Genomic DNA, 19,365 nt, shown 5'->3' with positions numbered 1-19,365 from the left:
AGGGCGCACGGCCTCAATTTCCCCTCCAGACTGCGCTCGGAGGGGGAGAGCGGGAAATCGAGATGCCCCCCCGGGGGAGGGGACGGGGCGCTCCGCAGGCCGCCGCCCGCCTCTGGAAGCCTCCCGGAGGCGCGTCCCGCCTTACCTGGTCTGACGGCTTTGAAGGTGACGGCCTCCTTGCAGCTGTCGAGGACGCCCAGCACGTCGTAGCGGGGCAAGCCGGACACCCGGACCCCCTGCACCTCCAGCAGCAGCTCCCCTGCGCCCAGCCTGGGGCCCTCGCCGCCGCCGGGAAGCTCCGCCGCCGCGGCCGCGGCCACCGCTCCGACATACGGAAACTCGCCGTTCTCCGCGCCCCCCAGCACCGTCACCCCCAGCTCGCCCTGGGGTCCCCGCTTCACGGTGCATTCGTGAACCTTGCTAGTCCAGTGGTTCTTCTTCTGGATCACTTTCGACATGACGAGTCACACCCCTCCTCCCCCCAAAACAAAAATAATAACGCGAGAGACAGGTGCCCCCGCAGCACAGCCCCCGAACCCCGCCGGCTCATGGGAGAGACGTCTCCCTCCAAAGGACGCCGCGGGAGAGAGAACTTGGCGGCCTCGCTCCCCGCACGCACGCCGACTCAAGCCATCATCAAACAAACTTTCCGGGCGGCCCCGCGAGCTCTGCACCGGCGCCCGCGAGCTTTGTTTGCATTCCGGCGCTTCCCGGTCCCCGCTCCGGCGCCCGGCCGCGCTCCCCGGGACCAGAGTCCACTCTGCGCCGCTCCGGCTATTTTTTCCTTCCTTCCTTCCTTCCTTTCTTGCCTCCTCCAAACGCGGAGCCTCCTCTTCACCTCCCGCCCGGCTCTGCCTGCCCCGCGGGCTGGCTGTTCCTGAAGGTGAGGGAAGCCCGTCCGGCCAGTTGCTGGGAGCCCCGGAGACGCCGTCGCCGAGCGGGGGTTGGGCGCCAGGGGGTGGGGGGAGCCGGGGGGAAGCGCCTGCGGCCCCTTTAAGCGGATACAAAGGCTCGGCTTGTTTTGTTACAGTTCATTCTATTCCGCGCCGCCGAGCGCCGCGGCCGGCTAGAGGAGACGCGCGCGCATGCGCCCCGCGGCTGCCCGCCCGCCCCTCCCCTCCCTCCCGAAGGGAGAGATTCCGATGTGCTTCCCTTTGGGTCCTAAAACCGACCCGCCAGGAGGAGGCCAATTCCCCGCTTTCTTACACCCCTCTCATTCCCCTTTTCTCTCGGCGCCCTGGGCGCAGCACAGCCCCTTGGAGCTAGGGGGACGCGCACGTGTCTTACTCCAACTGTTTGCAACTTTGGAAACGCGGCTGATCTGGCTTTGGCGTTTTGAAAGCATTTCAAACAGGTGGGGGTTGGGGAGCTCACACACACCCTCGCGCGCGCTCTCACACACTCACGCCGACCTAAGCCTTCTAATCGCCTTTGGCCAGCGGCTGGCCACGCGGTGGGTCACCCGCCAGCTTGCCGCCGCCCCCACCGCACCCCACCCCCCGCATTTCCCTCCGATCCCCTGTGCCCGACCCCGGGATGGGCGCCTGCTCCCGCCTGCACTGCACCCGCGGGGTCGGGTCCTGGAGCGGGTCTTGCCAGGGTCTCTGGCCAAGGGAGATTGGGAAAGAGGGGGGCCTGCAGCACCCCCAAACGGGGACCCTGTGGATGTCACACGCACGCACACACACACACGTACCCGAACCCTTAAACTTTGGGGCCAACTTTTTTAAGATACAGTTTGGAAAACGATAGACAAGGGGAAGGAGCCAGATGGTCAGAGGGGGTTGGGGCTTTTTAACAGCCCTTCCAGCAAGGATTCCTGGAGTCGGGCATCTGCCGGGCGCGGGGTCCGGGCTGCGCGGGAAGCCTGCGGACCCGCCCCGGCCGGGAGATACGGATCACCGGGTCTGGGATTCGCACCGCGTCCCGGCGCCGCGGGGGCGTGGGCACGGGCGCGGCAGCCGCCTCGGAATTCGCCGCCCGGGGCCGGGGTGGCGGAGGTGGAGCGGCGCGGTCCCGAGAGCTGCGCGCGGACAAAGACTACCCCGCGCCGGGAAGGCCGCCCTCCCGACGCTCCCCGGTCGGCCTGGGCGGCAGAGGCTCCCAAGCAGATTTTTCCCTCCGTGATTTATAACTTGTTTGTTCATCTTTGGTCGCAGGAGAGAGGCCAAGTGCTAAATAAGGGAGGTGAGTGGACGGGCCCGGCTTGAGATCTGGGTCCAGGCGCCCAGGGGTCCAGTCTCCGTGTGACCTTGAGCCAGCTCTTGACCCCTCGAGTCTCCCGCGCTCCCCTGCTGAGTATAGCAACACTGCACACGAATTTTAGGACAGGACGCGGACCAACACTCGTGAAGCGCCGAGCTTGGAAAGTGAATACTTTTAAGGGGCGAACAATAAAAACTTGTACTACTAGTAGTGGTATATGGAAAGAGAATTGGGAAGTAATTTGGGGTTTCAAGTTAGCTGATGATAATACTCCTCTCCTTTCTAAAGCTTAAACTATAGTATACAGGAATGCGCTTAAATCGTTGTAAAGCACTGTTGGGAGGGTGCTGTGTAAGCTAATAAAAATCGGGGAAGCGTGTGGATGCTTCTCTCTTGAGAGGTCCGGAGCTGAAGGCCCCATTGCCTGGTAGAACCGGTGAAAGAAGGAAGTGGCCCGTTTTCCTTGGCTCGTCTTGGTGAGGAGAACTGGGTCTCCATGCTCTTTCCTCAGGAGCAATCAGTTCTCTCACACTCCGCTGGATCAAATGCGTGGGAACTTGGAAAGTTCCTTCCCAAGCACAACATGCAGCCAGCCCATCAGAACCTCCAGACTTTTGAGGTTTCCCCTAAGTGGTGCTGATACACAAGAAGGACCACAGGTCTAGCATCGTGATTCCTGAGCATTTTTCACATCACAGACCCTTTTGGAGAATAAACCTGTGGTCCACATCTTCCTCGAGAGCAGTGGTTCCCAGCGTGGGGCACACGCCCCACAGGGGGGCACTTTGATTTCTAAGGGGGGGCAATTGGAGAATGGGTTACTAAAGCGAATCGTTTGCGTTTCTTGTGGTTCCAGGGACCTCATATACAGTATATAAATACGTATTGTGGCATATTTATGCATTTCAGTTCTCTATGACATGTTTTGAAACTTTATTTGCTATTTTTTCGTATCACTTCATATTATTATTTTTTTTTTAACAATTTCTTAGTGATTTCCTCCTCAGTACTTCAGTGCTTCCTTTTGTTCTTTTATTTTTCTCTTTCATGGATGCCATGTTCTTTGGAAGCTTGTTAAGACCAGGTTAATGGCCTTTTAGGCTTCCTCCATGTGAATAGGAGGTCGCTTTTTGAATAATAAGAATGATATGTCGGGGAGGAGGGGGGGATGCGGGGGGGGCGGCATCATGATTTTAGAGATGCTTGGGTGGGGCGTGGCCATAAAAAGGTTGGGAGCCACTGCTCTAGAGTGTAAGCTCCAGGAGGGCAGGGAACTTTGGCAGTTTGGTTTACTAATGTTTTCCCAGTTCCTGGAACTGTGCCTGGTACCTAGTTAATGCACAAGTTCCTTAAATGGATCCCCCACAAAAATGCACATTTTTGTATACCCCCTTAGAGTCACAGACTCCCCTACAAATCACTAGTCAGCTTCAACTTGTGGGTAAAGCTTGCTTCTCCACTTCATAGTCTAGTGGTCTTCACTGCTTGCCACGGATTCCCCCGCCTGCCTGAAGCAGCGTCTCCTCTCTGTTTCCCAGCTGACTCACTCCCGCCTGGAAGAGTCCAAAGGATGGACGGGACCAAGCGTTTTGTGATTCTTCCTGCTGTACAACACCATCTTCCCGCTCTAGGAGTCCAGGTGTCCTGCAGCCGAGAAGGGGAAAGAACTTGGAATTGGGCACACTGCAGATTTTAGATGTGGAATAATGCCCAGAAGGGATATCTGAGGGTACAGAGGGCCGGATGGAGAGACATCTAGAGAGACATAATACAAGAACATACGTTTTTTGAGCTTCCAAAGCAGCTAAGACTGCCCATTTTCAGGCACTCAGTTTTTGAAAACTCCCCTCCTCTGACCCTTTCTGTCTACTCTCTTTCACCTGGTCCACTTCCTGAGCCCAGACCGGAAGCCACTTCAGGGCAGAGCCATCTATCCCATCCACCCTTTGGATCCTCAGCACCTAAACCCGCGCCCCATGCACGTTGGCTGAGTGACACAGGCGGGCACGGTTGAAGTGTGGCATTAAGCTGCATCATATGGGGCCTTGGATGCAAGGCCTAGTTAGTGTGGTGGCTAAAACCAAGATACCTATAGAGTGTTTTCTTGAAAGAGTTTATGGTTATCTCAGTGTGAAGTGGATTTTTCTCGAAGAGATGTAGAGTGGGATCCTAGTGTTCTGGCTTCTCTCACTTAGGCTGTGTCTTTGGTAATACATCCCGGTGGGGAAAATAATGCCATAAAATACCTAACTTGGAGGCTTACCCTGGATGCCAGGATAATTATGTGCATTATTTTGTTTAATCATCACAACAACCATGTAAAGCAGGTCTGACCTTGATTTTACAGTTGAGGAAAGTGAAGCTAGGGCAGTAAAGAAACTTGCTCATGAGCTTGGAAGTAACAAAGCGAGGGGGTGAGCCCAGAGGCATGCCCCAAACCCTGCTCAGAACACTGTGCGAGGAGAGTGTCCGATGTGGCCCCCTACCACTTAGCATGCTTGGCTAGCAGCATTTCATTGGCTCTTGAATCTGCCACAGAGTGTGGGCACACTAATGAAGTCACCCTCCTATCTCTTCCCTTTCATCTGAATGAATACAGCGTTCCACTCAGGAATCCCATCTCCTGTTCCCCATCTGTGGGCTCTGAAGAGTGAATAATTTGCTGAAATGTAAGGAGGATTAATTTGCAAACATTTCTGAAGTGTTTGGAGATCTGTGGGCTGTAGTACAGGTGACATGCCAAACATCCTTATACTGCTATTGCATTAGCATTTCAACAGTGAACTCCTAATCACAGTGGATTCAGATGAGAACCAAAAAATAACGCTGCAGAAATTAAGACCTTATTTTCATATAGCTAGCTCCACTAAGGGAAAGGGAAAAACCCACAATCATTCAATGTGCATTTCTTTTCTTTTTCCCAAAAACATTTCTTCCCAAAGTTTTTCATATGTGATTAAAGAAATTTATACTTGCAGTCTAAAGTGCCCTTTTACCTCATTTTTCTGAAAATTTTTAGGATGGGAAATAAGTTGGTGAGCTGTGGGGCAAAGAAAAACATATAAATTGGTTAGCTTTTAACTTAAGTACATTGTACATATTTGAGAATTCGATGATAGTTGCAGAAACCCACCAACATATTATGAGAATCTCTCCTAAAACTTCCCAAATAATTCTGCATAAAACTAAGTTTCCCAAATTAGCATTTTATCCTGCATAATTCTACTGAAAATATGTCTGTTGATATTGTTAATTTTCTTAAGAACAGGACATTTGCTTTTTCTTGATTACAGACCTTTGTATCTCTTTTATTCCATCTCCCACCAACTCTATGACAATATAATAATTTGAACATGGTAGGTGCTTAAACAATACAGGATTTTATTATTGAAGGTGTTCCCTCCCTTCTTTGTCACTGAGTTCTTTAACAATTTACTCCACCAAAACAGAACTGAATGAGAGAAGAAGATTCAGACTGAAATCAAGAGTGGAATGCCCATATTTTAAAAATACCCCTACTGCCTGGCTGGTATGGCTCAATGGTGGAGCATCAACCTATGAACCTGGAGGTCACCATTCAATTCCCGGTCAGGGCACATGCCCAGGTTGCGGGCTCGATCTCCAGTAGAGGGCATGCAGGAGACAGCCAATCAATGATTCTCTCCTTCTCCCTTCCTCTCTTAAATCAATAAAAAAATTTTTTAAAAATACCCCTGCTGATATGTTTTTGTCAAATAATTTTTAAAGTAGATAAGTAAAAAGGCAGAACTAAATTATTAAAAATAAAGCTCAAAATGCTATGTTCTTGGATCATAAGATATTAAAAATTTTATTACCTAGAGATAACTACTTTTTACATTTGGGTGTATCTCCTGGATTTTGGTCAATATAAATATGTACACACAGAGTCTCTCTCCTTTTCATCCTTTTTCACTCACCAAAATACCACTAATTTCCTCTTTGTAAACATGGGCCTACATTTATCACTTTCAATAGCTCAACAAGCCTAGCTGGTTTGGCTCAGTGGGTAGAATGTTGGCCTGTGGACTGAAGGGTCCCAGGTTCTATTCCAGGCAAGGGCACATGCCTGGGTTGCGGGCTCAATCCCCAGTAGGGGGCGTGCAGGAGGCAGCTAATCAATGATTCTCTGTCATTATTGATGTTTCTATCTCCTCCCTTCTTCTCTGAAATCAATAAAAATATATTTTTTAAAAATGGCTCAACAATATTCCATTCTTTGAATGTTTCAAAATGTGTTTAACCAAGCAAGGTCCGATTAATGATCATTTAGAATGGGGCTAAAGTAATTGTCTGTTTTAGGATATTTTGGTTGCCCGTGACAGAAACCCAGTTGAACTAGCTTAAACAAAAAAGGCAATGTATTCCCCCATGTGACTGGCAAGACTGGAAGTGAACCAATTGTCAGCATCACTAGATGAAGAGGCTCAGGCTCTGTCCTCAGCTTTCTCGGCATCTCTTAGCTCTGCTTTGCTCTGTCGCCCTCATCCTCTCCTACTCCATCCAGATCGGCCTTCTCCATCCAGACAGCCAGGAAAGGTGGCCAAGCAGCTGATGTCATCCCAGTTTAGCAAGGTCAAAAGAAAGGAGATTCTCACTAGCAGTTTGAAAAAGCAATCGAGAAATTTCCATCTGTGTTACTGCTTTCAGTTTCAATTGTTGAGAGTAGAGGTAGAATCTGCCTGCTTCTCAGTGGCTTTGACAATAAACACAAGTGAGTCGCTAGCACCGTCAGCTGCCTGATCGCGCCTGGCAGAGAGTGTGTGGACTTGGGACCACGCCGGGAAACCTCCCAGGGTGAGTTCTCCGCAGGCTCTTATCGTGGTCGCCTTTCCTATGGTTAAGAGTTCCAAGAATTCAAGTGTGGTGAGAGTTTGATTCCAATCAAAGCTGCAGGGGCTGGTCCACATTTTGGTCGATATTTTGAAGAAATGCTGACGCTGGCAACTGTGCAGGATCGAACCCTCTACAAAGGAAGCCTCTTGAGTACGGCTGCTTTGTTAAATTACATAAGGCCTACTTCAAATGGCCCGGAGTGAATCTTACTTTCTCTGAGGCTATGCTGGAGAAGACAATTAAATGTTCTACGATGGCATATGACAGTTGGTATGTTATTTTCATTCATTCATTCCTTCAACAAATGTTGATTAAATAACTTATGTTGTCAATTCCTACTAGGCACTGATAGTACAAAACTAAAAGGCACACTTTTTTTTTCTTTTTCTTTTCTTTTTTTTTTTTTTTTTCTGGAGGAAATTAACCTCCTAATTGGATCCTCGGACAAGAAAACAATTGTGTTTGGTAAGTTCAATAATGGAGCGGGGGTGATCCTGGGGGACAGCTCATTAGGGAGGGTTGTAACCTGTAAAATAGCCTCAGACGCTAAAGGGGCCACTGTTAGGAGAAAGTCTTGCCCCTCCCACTCTAATTTATTTCACTAGGATTTTAAGAAGTGAAAGACAAAGTCCAGTTTTACGATCACATTATGGTACTCAAAGGTGTGTTTTACTGGAGCCGTGCCTGGAGTTCTCAGATGGGTACAGTCACCCGCAGTGTGAATATATGGCTCCATCAAGCACAGCACTGTCTTCAACAAAGCTGATGCAGCAAACACGAGGTGGAGTTCTGGAAAGTGACTCAGGATAATTAAGCAATCTGGAGTCTGAGCAACCTTAATCCTTGACCTGTGCCATTTTTGGGAAATTGTTCCCCACAAAATCTTGTTGCCAGATGAATAAGGGCCCCCCAAATGTATTATTCACTTTCCAGATTTAGCACGTTCCTAGAATTTTAAACTTATTTTTATGGACCTTTGCCCAGGTGAGGAGAGGCTCAGCCAAACCCAGAGTGGGTAAGAGCAACCTCCCCAAGGGAGTCAGTGCCCAAATTTAGTCTTGGTTCTGCACTCCAGACACTCCGGCTGAGAAACGCAGGCTGCGAGTCTCCGTACCCCAAGGGTTTGACGTGCAGCGGGGAACTGCCGAATTAAGCTCAGTATTGGAGGACGCTGCAGTTTTAGTTATTAAGTTAGCCCTCTGCGTTAGTGAATGCACAAGCTGGCATACGCTTGGGAATGTTTCTGCTTCCAAACTCACAGCATCTGCATTTTTCAGATATTTGACCTTGTTCTTTTGACCTTTCCTCTGGAATCCCGAGAGGGCTGGGAACACTCACAGCTGAGAGATGGAGCAAAACCTAGACAGATAGCAATTCTCTTTTTCTTTTCTTTTTTTAACTTAAATCCTGGACTACTCTGATTTAGACTAGACTCAATTTCCCCTTGAGTTATCAATTTTATTTTAACATATTACCTTGTTATGACTTTCCCTTTTGAACTGACACCACTGAAGCCTAAAACTGCCAAAGCTGTGCGCTTCCCTTGCTAAGACAGCGGGAGTTTCCTGGCTGCTCCCAGATAATGAGAGCTTTCTCCAGGTTACTGTTTTCAAACTTTCTTGATTGCGGTTAGAATAATAAATGCATTTTGTTTCTCTATCCAGCACACATACACATCTATAATAATAAAAGCATAATGTGCTAATTAGACCAAACAGCCGAACGACCTTCCGGACATCCTTCTGGACAAAGCCACCATGGCAGTAGCCAAGGCAAAGGTGGTTAGGGGCATCAGGCAGGCAGGCAGGCAGGCAGGCAGGTGAGAGGTTAGGAGCCAGCGGTTCCAGATTGCAAGAAAGATGTCTGACTGCTGGTTTAGGCCCAATCTCGCAGGGATTCCGGTGGGATTGGGCCTAAACTGGCAGTCGGACATCCCCCAAGGGGTTCCTGAATCACGAGAGGGTGCAGGCTGGGCTGAGGGACCCCCCCTCCCTGCACAAATTTCATGCACCAGGCCTCTAGTGTATACATATTATTGAAACAAAAGTTTCATGGAACCATACTTGTCCTTTCTGCGTGGATGCACTGCACCAGGGTTATGGTCCACAGCCAAGTCCATTCCTTAACCTTTGTCTTTAGGACCAATGAGCTAAGAATGATATGACATTTTTAAATGGTTGAAAAACTAATGAAAATATATTTATATTATTACATTTATTTGCAGTTATGTCATGCACTCTTAAATCTTTGCATTATTGTCTTATTAAATCTTCACAATAATTTATCTTTGTCTTAATCAAAATGATGATCATAATAGAAATGGTGGTTAACATTTTTTAGGCGAGTGGTCAGTGTGCCAGATGCTTTGGTGCATCTAAAACTTAGATGATGCATTTATGTAATCCTCTCTATGAGGCTGGGAGCATTAGTATTTCCAATTTTACAGATGAGGAAATGGAGACTTGACAAGACTATGTAACTTGGACAGGTCACACACATAGGAAGTGGCAGTTGGGATTTGATCCTAGGTTTCTCTGTTTTTAAACCTCCAATTTTGACTACTATTCATCTTTGTAGCCTCTTGTCCACCACTTGACACATACCATGGGCCCAATGCATATTGAAGAATGAATGAATACATGCATGAATGAATGAGGGTCTCTCATGGATCCTGACCAAACACAGGAACACAGACAAATTAGGTGATTGCTGTTGCTTTAAAAAGCAAACAAGCAGCCCAGCCTGTGTTGCTTAGTGGTTGAGGGTCAACCCATCAACCAGGAGGTCACGGTTCAATTCCCAGTGGGAGTACATGCCCTGGTTGTGAGTTGTTCCTGGTAGGGGGCAGGCAGGAGGCAGCTGATCGGTGATCCTCTCTCATCATTGATATTTCTATCTCTCCCTCTCCCTTTCTCTCTCTGAAATCAATAAAAACATATTTTTTAAAAGCAAGCAAACAAAGTATATGTCTTATTTATTGAGTGCCAAATACTGCAGGTAAGTACTTTCAAAAAATTTTCTCACTTGATCCTCATCATGATACTGTGAAGTAGAGAAGAGACTGAGGGTCAAAGATATAAAGTACCTTGTCTGAGACGACACAACCAGTATTCAAACCTGTGTGATTAAGACCATGTTCTTAATCACTGTACTATGTACCTTCCTTTGTTAATTTCTAATGTCACTGTAACACCATTTACCCCATTTCGTAGGCAAAATAAACAATGTATCAGAGCCTTGTTAATAACTATAATGTTCCCCTATGACATACTAGTATTTCTCTAGCAAAATTTTCAAAACCCTTTGGAAGAAGTAGAGGAGGGCTAGAGATGCCTTCCAGTATATTTGATGTAGATATTATGCTCTTAAAATGTTGTTATGTAATCTTTGCTGGTTTTATGTTCTTCTAAAACTAAAACACTCTGAAGCATATGGAAAGTTGTTTAATGTCATTAGTCATTAGGGAAACACAAATCAAATCCACAATAAGATACCACTTCATACTCACTAGGATGGGTATAATTTTCCTAATGGACATTTACAAATGTTGGTGCAGATATGAAGAAATTGGAACCCTTATACATTGCTGGTAGGACTATAAAATGATGTAGACACTGTAGAAAACAGTTTGGCAGTTCCTCAATAAGTAAACATAGAATAACTATATGACCCAACAGTTCCACTCCTGTATATATACCCATAAGCATTGAAAACAGGTGTATAGCCCTAGCCAGTTTGGCTCAATGGATAGACCATTGGCCTGTGGACCAAAGGGTCCCAGGCTTGATTCTGGTCAAGGGCACATACCATGGTTGCAGGCTCCACCCCAGTCAGGGCTCATGCAGGAGGCAACCAATCTATGTGTTTCTCTCACATTGATGTTTCTATCTTTCCTTCTCTCTTCCATTCTCCCTAAAAAATCAATGGGAATATATCCTCAGATGAGGATTAACAACAACAACAACAAAAGCAAAGGGATCTAGGTTTAGGGAGATAATCAGATTTCTCTCTATATATTTGGCTTTCTACATCCCAAGAAGAGGATACTGTGAACAGGTCTTTAAAATAGTCTCCACAGGAGAACAGCAATCCACTATGCCTATTATGGGAGGCTATAATAAATGTTGTTACACTGCTATCACTGAAATTTCTAGGCTGGCTCCAACCCGTTACCAAGTAAGAGCAGTTATGGAATCTAGGAGTTGATAGGAAAGACTTCATTAAGAAAAAAGATACCTATTCTTCTTTTTCCCTTGAGGGTAACGAAGCTGTCACCATGGATATCAGGGCTGCTATTTCTCCTTGTATTTGCATTTGGCACCCTCCCAGGTAATTCATGGAGCAAATCCTAAAACAGCTCCAAAAGAAACCTTGTAGCTGCATTGGCAACTGAAAGGCCAAAACGTTTAAAGAGGCGGGTGAAATTCATCTCCCAGAAGGTCAAGACAGGACTCCCCACTCTATACGGTGCACAGTTCCTCCACCCACACCATTAGCCTTAGGAAGAGAGCATACTTCTAGAACCCTGCCCTCTACCTCTGCTGTTCCCCTCTGCTCTCCTGGGAGTGGAGGAATGCTGCAAATAGCTTCAGGGTTTGGCTTCCACTGCGCTAAGTTCTCTGTGGACACTTTTTAAAAATTGATTTTAAAAAGAGGAGGAGGAGGAGGAGGAGGAGGAGGAGGAGGAGGAGGAGGAGGAGGAGGAGGAGGGGAGGAGGAGGAGAGATCTGTTGTTGCACTCATTTACCCATTAATTGGTTGCCTCTTGTATGTACCCTGACCCCTGACCGGAGATTGAACCTGAAACCTTGGAGTTTGGGACAACACTCTAACCAGCTGAGCTACCCAGCCAGCACCTGGAACACGTTTAATCTCTGTTCTTGGCAAAAAACTGCAAGACCACAGAAGCTGCCCGCTGAGTGAATAGGTGTATGGTGAAGAGCCACAGAGTGGGTCAGAGGGATGGATATCTGGGGAGTGAAGGGTGTAACAGGAGTTACCAACCCTGCCGTACATTCTAGTCTTACCACAGCTGTAACAAAGTTTGACCTGTTGTATTAACACAACCAGGTGACTAAGATCCCCTTGTTCTTCTGACTCCAGCAACTCAGGTAAAGGTCCTGTATTTGTGTTAGTAGTATCTGTACTGCTGCGTTCAGGCATTTATTCATTCAGAAATATTTACTGAGTGCCTGCTACGTGCTAACAATTTGCTAAGCACTAGGTACTGAGCCCGCCTTTCATTGAATAAAAATTTACTTAACTTCCAATGCCTGTCAGGCATTTGAGCTACTAGGGGGAAAAAAACAGTCTGATAAATTGAGATTTTCATTCTCACAGAGCTTACATTTTCGTGGAGCAATACACGAATGAGAAATAGAGTCTTTAAGTAGCAGAGGGGGTATGGGGGGGAATAGGAGCTCGTGCTGCCCACAGTGGGATTTGCTGTATATATAAGATCAGGGAAAGCCTCATGAAGAAGGTGATGTCTGAGCTGAGACCTGAGGGCAGTGTGAGGGGACCCAGTGGCTCCCGGGAAGACAGGGTTCCAGGCAGAGGGAACGACAAAGGCGGAGCCCTGAGGTCAGAGTGTGCTTGGTGTGATGGGAACACAGCTGGAAACAATAGAAAGGCTCTCTCCTTCACAGACCGTTCAGATGGTAATCAAGCATCTCCCAGAGAGATGTCGCGTTCTGAGGGGTCCAGGTGCCAAGAGGGAAACACAGATGGCGATGAAGCTCCAAAAAGGACACCTGGTCAAATCTTAGGAAACAGTCTATATAATAAAGAGGTAATATGCTAATGTGTCCATGATGGTGTCCCAGTCACGACCAGTCTGTGGGCAGGGCCAGGGGCGGGGACTTCAGCCCCCAGCGCTAATGTCATGCTGCCTGCGTGTGTCTCTGTTCAGCATGGGGGTTGGGGGGGGGGGGGGGCTGGGCTTGACAGGGGACTTCAGACCACACGCCCCACCCAGTGGGGTTTGACAGGGGACCCCGGCTCCGGGCCGGGAGACCTCAGACTGCACCCCCCCATGGGGCTTGACGGGGGACCTAAGGCTGTACCCCCCACCCAGAGGGACTTGATGGGGGTGGGCCGGCTGGGTCTAGGTCTCACCCAATGGGGGTGGGGCCGGCCAGGTCTGGGTCTCCTGCATTTTCAAAGCATGTGAGGGTGGTGGGCGGGGACTTGACTCTAGGTCCTGCGGTAGGCCCCAGACTCTGACAGGAGGGGGATTTTATATACATTTTACTAATTTTCTTTCATCTCTGACACTTTTATTATAAAGAAAGGGCAAATAGCAATATTAAAATATTTCTTCTCATTAATTCTCTTTTAATGTGCACGAATTTCGTGCACTGGGTTACTAGTCTAAAATGAAATCCAAAGAAGAAGGGGAGGTTAACCTGGTGATGGGGAATGAGACTGTGGGATCTTGGGGAGCATTTCCTGTAATGGGGACAGTGTGTGTCCAAAGGAGTGGAAGGAGACAGCGCCAGTTCTAAGAAATAAACGGTCCAGGCATCCTCTTTGCAGAGAATGAGAGGGAAGCATCCTTGATCAGCTGGAAGCTATGAGCAGGGACACACCCCATCGGGTCTCTGTAGTTCCTATTGTGTAACTGTTTAAGTCAGTGGTTCTCAACCTTCTGGCCCTTTAAATACAGTTCCTCATGTTGTGACCCAACCATAAAATTATTTTCGTTGCTACTTCATAACTGTAATGTTGCTACTGTTATGAATCGTAATGTAAATATCTGATATGCAGGATGGTCTTAGGCGACCCCTGTGAAAGGGTCGTTTGACCGCCAAAGGGGTCACGACCCATAGGTTGAGAACCCATAGGTTGGTTTAAGTGAATGTGTCTCCAGTCTGTCTTCCTTCCTGGAGCCAGCCCCCAGGGGCTGGGGGCCTGTGGGGACCACTACGGCACCCCTAGCTCCTGCCCAGAGCGAGGTCCGCAGCAAGGGCACCGTTTGTAGTTATCCGCCGGGCGGCTGGCTAGCATCTCAATCATCTGACAGCCACCTGACAGCACCAATAAGGAGGCTTTGACTTGTGTTTTGTGAATAGTCAACTGCCAAATTCTGGCTTTAGAAAAGGCCAGTAGACTCGGCAGTGTTTAAAGCTGTGTTTTCTCTTTCAAAGCCATAGATGAAAGCTGACTGTGACCAGGGGGAGCTCCTCCCACGGAAGCAGAGTCCACATGGCACCTTGGGAGCTTGGCCAGGCTGACAGGAGCAGGTTCTCCCTGTCACCTGGAGACAGTGCCCTCGTGGTGGGTGCTCGTGTGCACAGCAGTAAGGAGGAAGATGTCAGGTGAAAACAGTTTTTTCCTTTCGAGAACACGCGTGTGTGACCTGAGAGACCTGCTGTCCACCAGCAGACTGATTGCCACGGCGTCCTCACTGGGACAGAGAAAGAAGGTGTGACAAGGCAGAGCCTTGGCCAAGTCCTCATTTTTCTAAGATGAAAGATCAAGCTTTTGGACCCCATTCCCCATATGTGTCTGTTGGGCCTGGGGTAATAGATTTAATCCTTTATTTCATCTCCACTTCCCCCTCCTCCTGCCCAACAGCCCTCGCCTCCCGTTGAAGACACCTGTGGTTCTGGGGAAGCGGTCTGGCCTGCCCAGGGCAGGAGCAGGTCTCCCCGGTGAGCTGATAGGCCCGTTTCACTCACCGGCTCCCAGCCCCTGATTCAGCGCTGCCCGGGTCACCCAGGCTGGCTCATTGGCTTGAGCCTCGGTCATTGCACCAGGAATGCTGGGACAAATGCTCCCTTCATCCTGGACTGTGGTGAGGCTGCAGTTACAGGGCCTGCAGCAGAGATGACCATTTTTGTCACAGAGGCCAGCCCGGGGCCAGTGCGAATTCAAAGGAGGCCAGAGTTGAGAGAATTGAAGGGAAAGAGTAGTGAAACCCCCAAAACATTGTGAACCTCAGAATCAAATCACACCTGAATTCTGCTCTGCTCTGGGCCCTTTCTTTCTTTCTTTCTTTCTTTCTTTCTTTCTTTCTTTCTTTCTTTCTTTTTAAAGCAGTGTTTTTTAAAATATATATATGTTTATTGATTTCAGAGAGGAAGAGAGAGAGAGAGATAGAAACATCAGTGATGAGAGTGAATCATTGATCGGTTGCCTCCTGCACGCCCCACATTGGGGATCCAGCCCACAACCCAGGCATGTGCCCTGGCTGGGAATCGAACCGTGGCCTCCTGTTCATAGGTTGATGCTCAACCACTGAGCCATGTCGGCTGGGCGCTGGACTCTTTCTTTAATAAGTCCCTACATTCTGCTCATTGTTTGTATGGAGCCTTCTGCAATTGGTCAAATCATCATAGACGGTAAGGGTGATGACAAATCAGAAACAACGTTCTGTTCTCTAGAAATACAGCAGGGCATCCCAATATGTTTAATTAAAAAAATAAATATGCAGCAGTGATACCATTGTAATTAGTTATTAATAATGGGACGAGTGAAGGGAAGGCCGGACATTATAGGCTTGTCATTTGGGCAGCTTCACCAGGAAGCTGCAACTTTATACTCCCCAGAGGTCCAACAAAGGGAAGATAGACACATGCCCAGTAAAGGTGAGGGAACTATTGAAAGTGCTTGCTGTCAATCACACCAGGGACACAGATGGTTGGCCAGAATGGGTGTGGCCACTGCAAGGGTTGCAAGATTTGGGATACATAACACCCTAACCAAAGACGTTCACTCTCCTGGCTCTCTTGGGATTCATGTGACCCTGGGCGTGTGGGGATCTTTTGCTCCTGCTTCCCTGCATTTGCCCCCATTGCCCATGCCATGTGGATTCCACACACAATGAACTAATGGACTGGAACCAGCCTGATGCTGGATGGGCCCAGCCCCAACATGGAGGGAAGCCTGGACACTGGCTCTGGTTTTAGCTCTACTGGAACCCCAGCTACACTTTTCCCGTGACTTGACAAAGGAAATGGGACTTGGGAAACCCAGGGACTTAACTCTGCACAAATGAAAATCACCTGTTCTCCTGTGGGAGTCTCAGGCAATTCTTTTTCTCTGGATATTGTAAGGACCCTTCTCCCAGCACCCAGTGGGGAAGAGGACCCCCCCCCACATCACGCAGTATCAGCAGCAGGTATAGGCAATCAGAACGTGGGTGGTATTGCTCCAACATCCATCTCCTCTTCATTTTTTAAATAAGCCGGTTTGGCTCAGTAGATAGAGCATCAGCCTGTGGACTGAAGGGTCCTGGGTTTGATTCTGGTCAAGGGCACATGCCCAGTTGCTGGCTTGATCCCCAGTAATGGGCACGGGACCTACGGGCAGCCACTTTATAGGTTGGTTGGTGGCCTATGAGCAGGCCTGGCTCCAGAGCTTTGTCCAATAGGAATGATGGTAACAACATTGCACCAATCAGATCCTTTCTTTAAATTGACATACAGAGAAAACAGAATGCATGTTAGCTAAGGAAGCAAAACCAAAGGGGAATAGTAGCTGAGTCTTGTCACTGTTGAACCCCTTAGTCAAGATTTTTATGCCCAGGTCAAGCAGGGGCCTTCACTGTAGGGCAGCCGTGGGCAAACTACGGCCCGCGGGCCGGATCCGGCTGTTTGAAATGAATAAAAATAAAAATAAAAAAGACCGTACCCTCTTATGTAATGATGTTTACTTTGAATTTAAATTAGTTCACACAAACAGTCCATCCATGCTTTTGTTCCGGCCCTCCGGTCCAGTTTAAGAACCCATTGTGGCCCTCGAGTCAAAAAGTTTGCCCACCCCTGCTGTAGGGTGTTTGTTCCCAGGAGCATGCATTAGAAGCACCTGGAGGGCATGCTGGTCCCACCACCAGAGCTTCTGCTTCAGTGGGTGGGGTTAGGGGTTGTAGGAGAGAATTTGCTTTTCTAAGAAGTCCCTAGATGATGCTGATGCTCATGATCCAAAGACCACACTTTGAGAACTACAGGTCTAGGGAAGTCTTCCATTCATTCAAGTCCCAGTCTCTATGGGTCCTGTTCTTACTTAGGCCTGCATGTTCTGTTTCCTGGGCCCCTTTGAGATCACCCTTCCACAGAGCCGAAATTCTTGACTGCTTTACTTTTCTGAAGGCCTTACAACATCTCCACATTACTTGAACTAATCTGAGTGAGTCCTTACCACAATACGAGCCCCAACAAATAGAACATAATAACAAGTTCTATAGAGAGAAAGCATTCAATTAATGATAACTAGATGTTCTCTTAGAAACTGCAGTGAGTCTTATAAATATTTTGTTCCTGAATTTATTACTGTAAGGTTGTTTATTTTTTTTCAAAAAATGTTTAATTTTCTCTTGAATCTTACCTATCAAATATATGAAACCCAATTTTGGCTCAGCATTTGCACTTTACTTTCTTTCTTTTTTTTTTTTTTTTTTAAACATTTGCAATGTTCCATCCTGTCATAGTCTCAAAAAATATTAAAACTGAGAAAATAAGAAGAATTGCTAACAGAATGAGACTGAACTTTTCCTGTGGCCTAGATACACTGTTTCTGACAAATGAATATGTGATTAAAACATTTTACCGATGGGGGAATAGGTGATCACATTTATTACAAAGGGAACCAGAAAGCTTTCATAGAAGTTAATTTATATCAGACCCCATATTTAAAATCTCAGGTCTCTTCTTTTACTTTCTTATTTCAAACTTTAAAATGGAATATTTATTATCTGATTATTTCTCGTCTTTCTCCTCCACTGGACTCTAAGCTTCATGAGATCAGTGACTGGGTCTATTTGTCCACCAACTTCCAGGGGCTTGCATGTGACAGATGCTCGGTAAATATTAGAGGATGTTATGGACGAAATATTTGTGTCTTCGCTCCAACCCTCACCCCCCACCCCCAATCCTAACCCCCATAGAATTAGGAGGTGGAGCTTTTGGGAGGTGATTAGGTCAGAGGGTGGAGCCCTCATGAATGGGATGGGTGACCTTATGAAGAGGACTCCAGAGAGCTCTCTCCCCTCTTCCTGCCACGTGAGGGCACAGCCAGAAGGGGGCCCTTGTCAGAAATTAGCCGTGCTGGCACCCTGGTCTCAGACTTTCAGGCTCCAGAAGTGTGAGAAATAAATTTCCATTGTTTATAAGCTTATCCAGTCTATGGTACTTTGTGACAGCAGCCTGAGCAAACCAAGACAGTGGAATTGAATTTATTGGGCAATGCTCTTTAGTATGAAAATGTACTAAGGCAAGTGTAGATTGTATAATAAAGTTAAAATAATAACATGAAAATAGGAGTAAAATAATGAAGTGAAAGTAAAATAGCTCATTTAGTCAGCCAGGGAGTAGGAAGGAGAAGCAACATGGCTAAAGATGTCTTCCTTCTACTGATAGAAACACTACCTGTGGCCAAAGGCAAGTGAATTTGTTTAATCTGCGAAACAAGGCAACCACCTTCACAGGCTGCTGAGGAAACAATTCATTTAAAATGAGCCCCAGCCAGAAAGCTCAGTTGGTTAGAGCATCATCCTGATGCACAAGGTTGGGGGTTTGATCCCCGGCTAGGGCACATACAGAAATCAGCCAATGCGTGACTGCAGGAATGGGTGGGAAAACAAATTGATATTTCTCTCTCTCCTTCTCTCTCTCTCTCTCTCTCTCTCTCTCTCTCTCTCTCTCTCTCTCTATCTCCTTATCTCTATATCTATCTCTATCTCTTATCTCTATCTCTATATCTCTCAAAATCAATCAATAAAATAAAATAAAATGACTGTGCTCTACATACTGTAAAAGAACTGTAAGTCCATAATACAAATGGCAGTCTGATGCATCAAAAGGGCTCTTTTCATCTCAAGACCTTGAGGCATTTCACAAATGATAACTATCTCTTACATCATCCCTTCTGAGGTAAGACTTATTTTTCCCACTTATAACGGAGCCTACATAAAATTATTTCTCCCAGAGCCCCAAGTCATGAATGCTCTTTGAATTCCCTACCTGCTGAGATATGTGTAAGTTAGCACATAAATCACATCGTTAAAGAAAAACTTTAAATCAGGGCAGTCATGGTCGAGCTATCAAGAGACTAAGCTCATTAGGGAGTTCAGATTTCAAGTAAAAATTGCCCAGTGATGAGTGGAAATGGGAATGGGCTAAAAGAGTTTCCAGACAAAAATCTTTTCAGTTCTACTTCATAATTTAATGACATTTTCAATATTTGGATGGGCTAAGAGATGAATTGACTTCAGAACACATTCTGAAATTACAGGTGACCTGGAGCCAAAATAAAGAATATCTGACCAAGCATACATTCTCAGAGGAATGATAATAAAATCCTAGA

At 47.1% G+C, this 19,365-nt stretch overlaps 1 protein-coding gene across 15 annotated transcripts in view; it reads right to left on the bottom strand.

The window, feature by feature from the left end:
• Nucleotides 1–1,078, bottom strand: part of MAGI1 (membrane associated guanylate kinase, WW and PDZ domain containing 1) — a 577,726-nt gene extending 576,648 nt beyond the window's left edge. For 8 of the 15 annotated variants that reach the window (XM_036331630.1, XM_036331632.1, XM_036331639.1 and 5 more), the window contains exon 1: nucleotides 146–1,077. In XM_036331630.1, the coding sequence (XP_036187523.1) occupies nucleotides 146–458 (313 nt within the window). In that variant the 5' untranslated portion in view covers nucleotides 459–1,077. Of the gene's footprint in view, nucleotides 1–145 lie in introns of all 15 variants that reach the window. The other 7 variants (XM_036331633.1, XM_036331637.1, XM_036331638.1 and 4 more) reach the window with 2 other exon arrangements.
• Nucleotides 1,079–19,365: the final 18,287 nt, after the last annotated feature.

Source organism: Myotis myotis, unplaced genomic scaffold (genome assembly GCF_014108235.1).
Source record: "Myotis myotis isolate mMyoMyo1 unplaced genomic scaffold, mMyoMyo1.p scaffold_m19_p_13, whole genome shotgun sequence".
Taxonomy (NCBI): domain Eukaryota; kingdom Metazoa; phylum Chordata; class Mammalia; order Chiroptera; family Vespertilionidae; genus Myotis; species Myotis myotis.
Note: the sequence above shows the minus strand (reverse complement) of the source record. Positions and strands in the feature narration are given on the sequence as shown.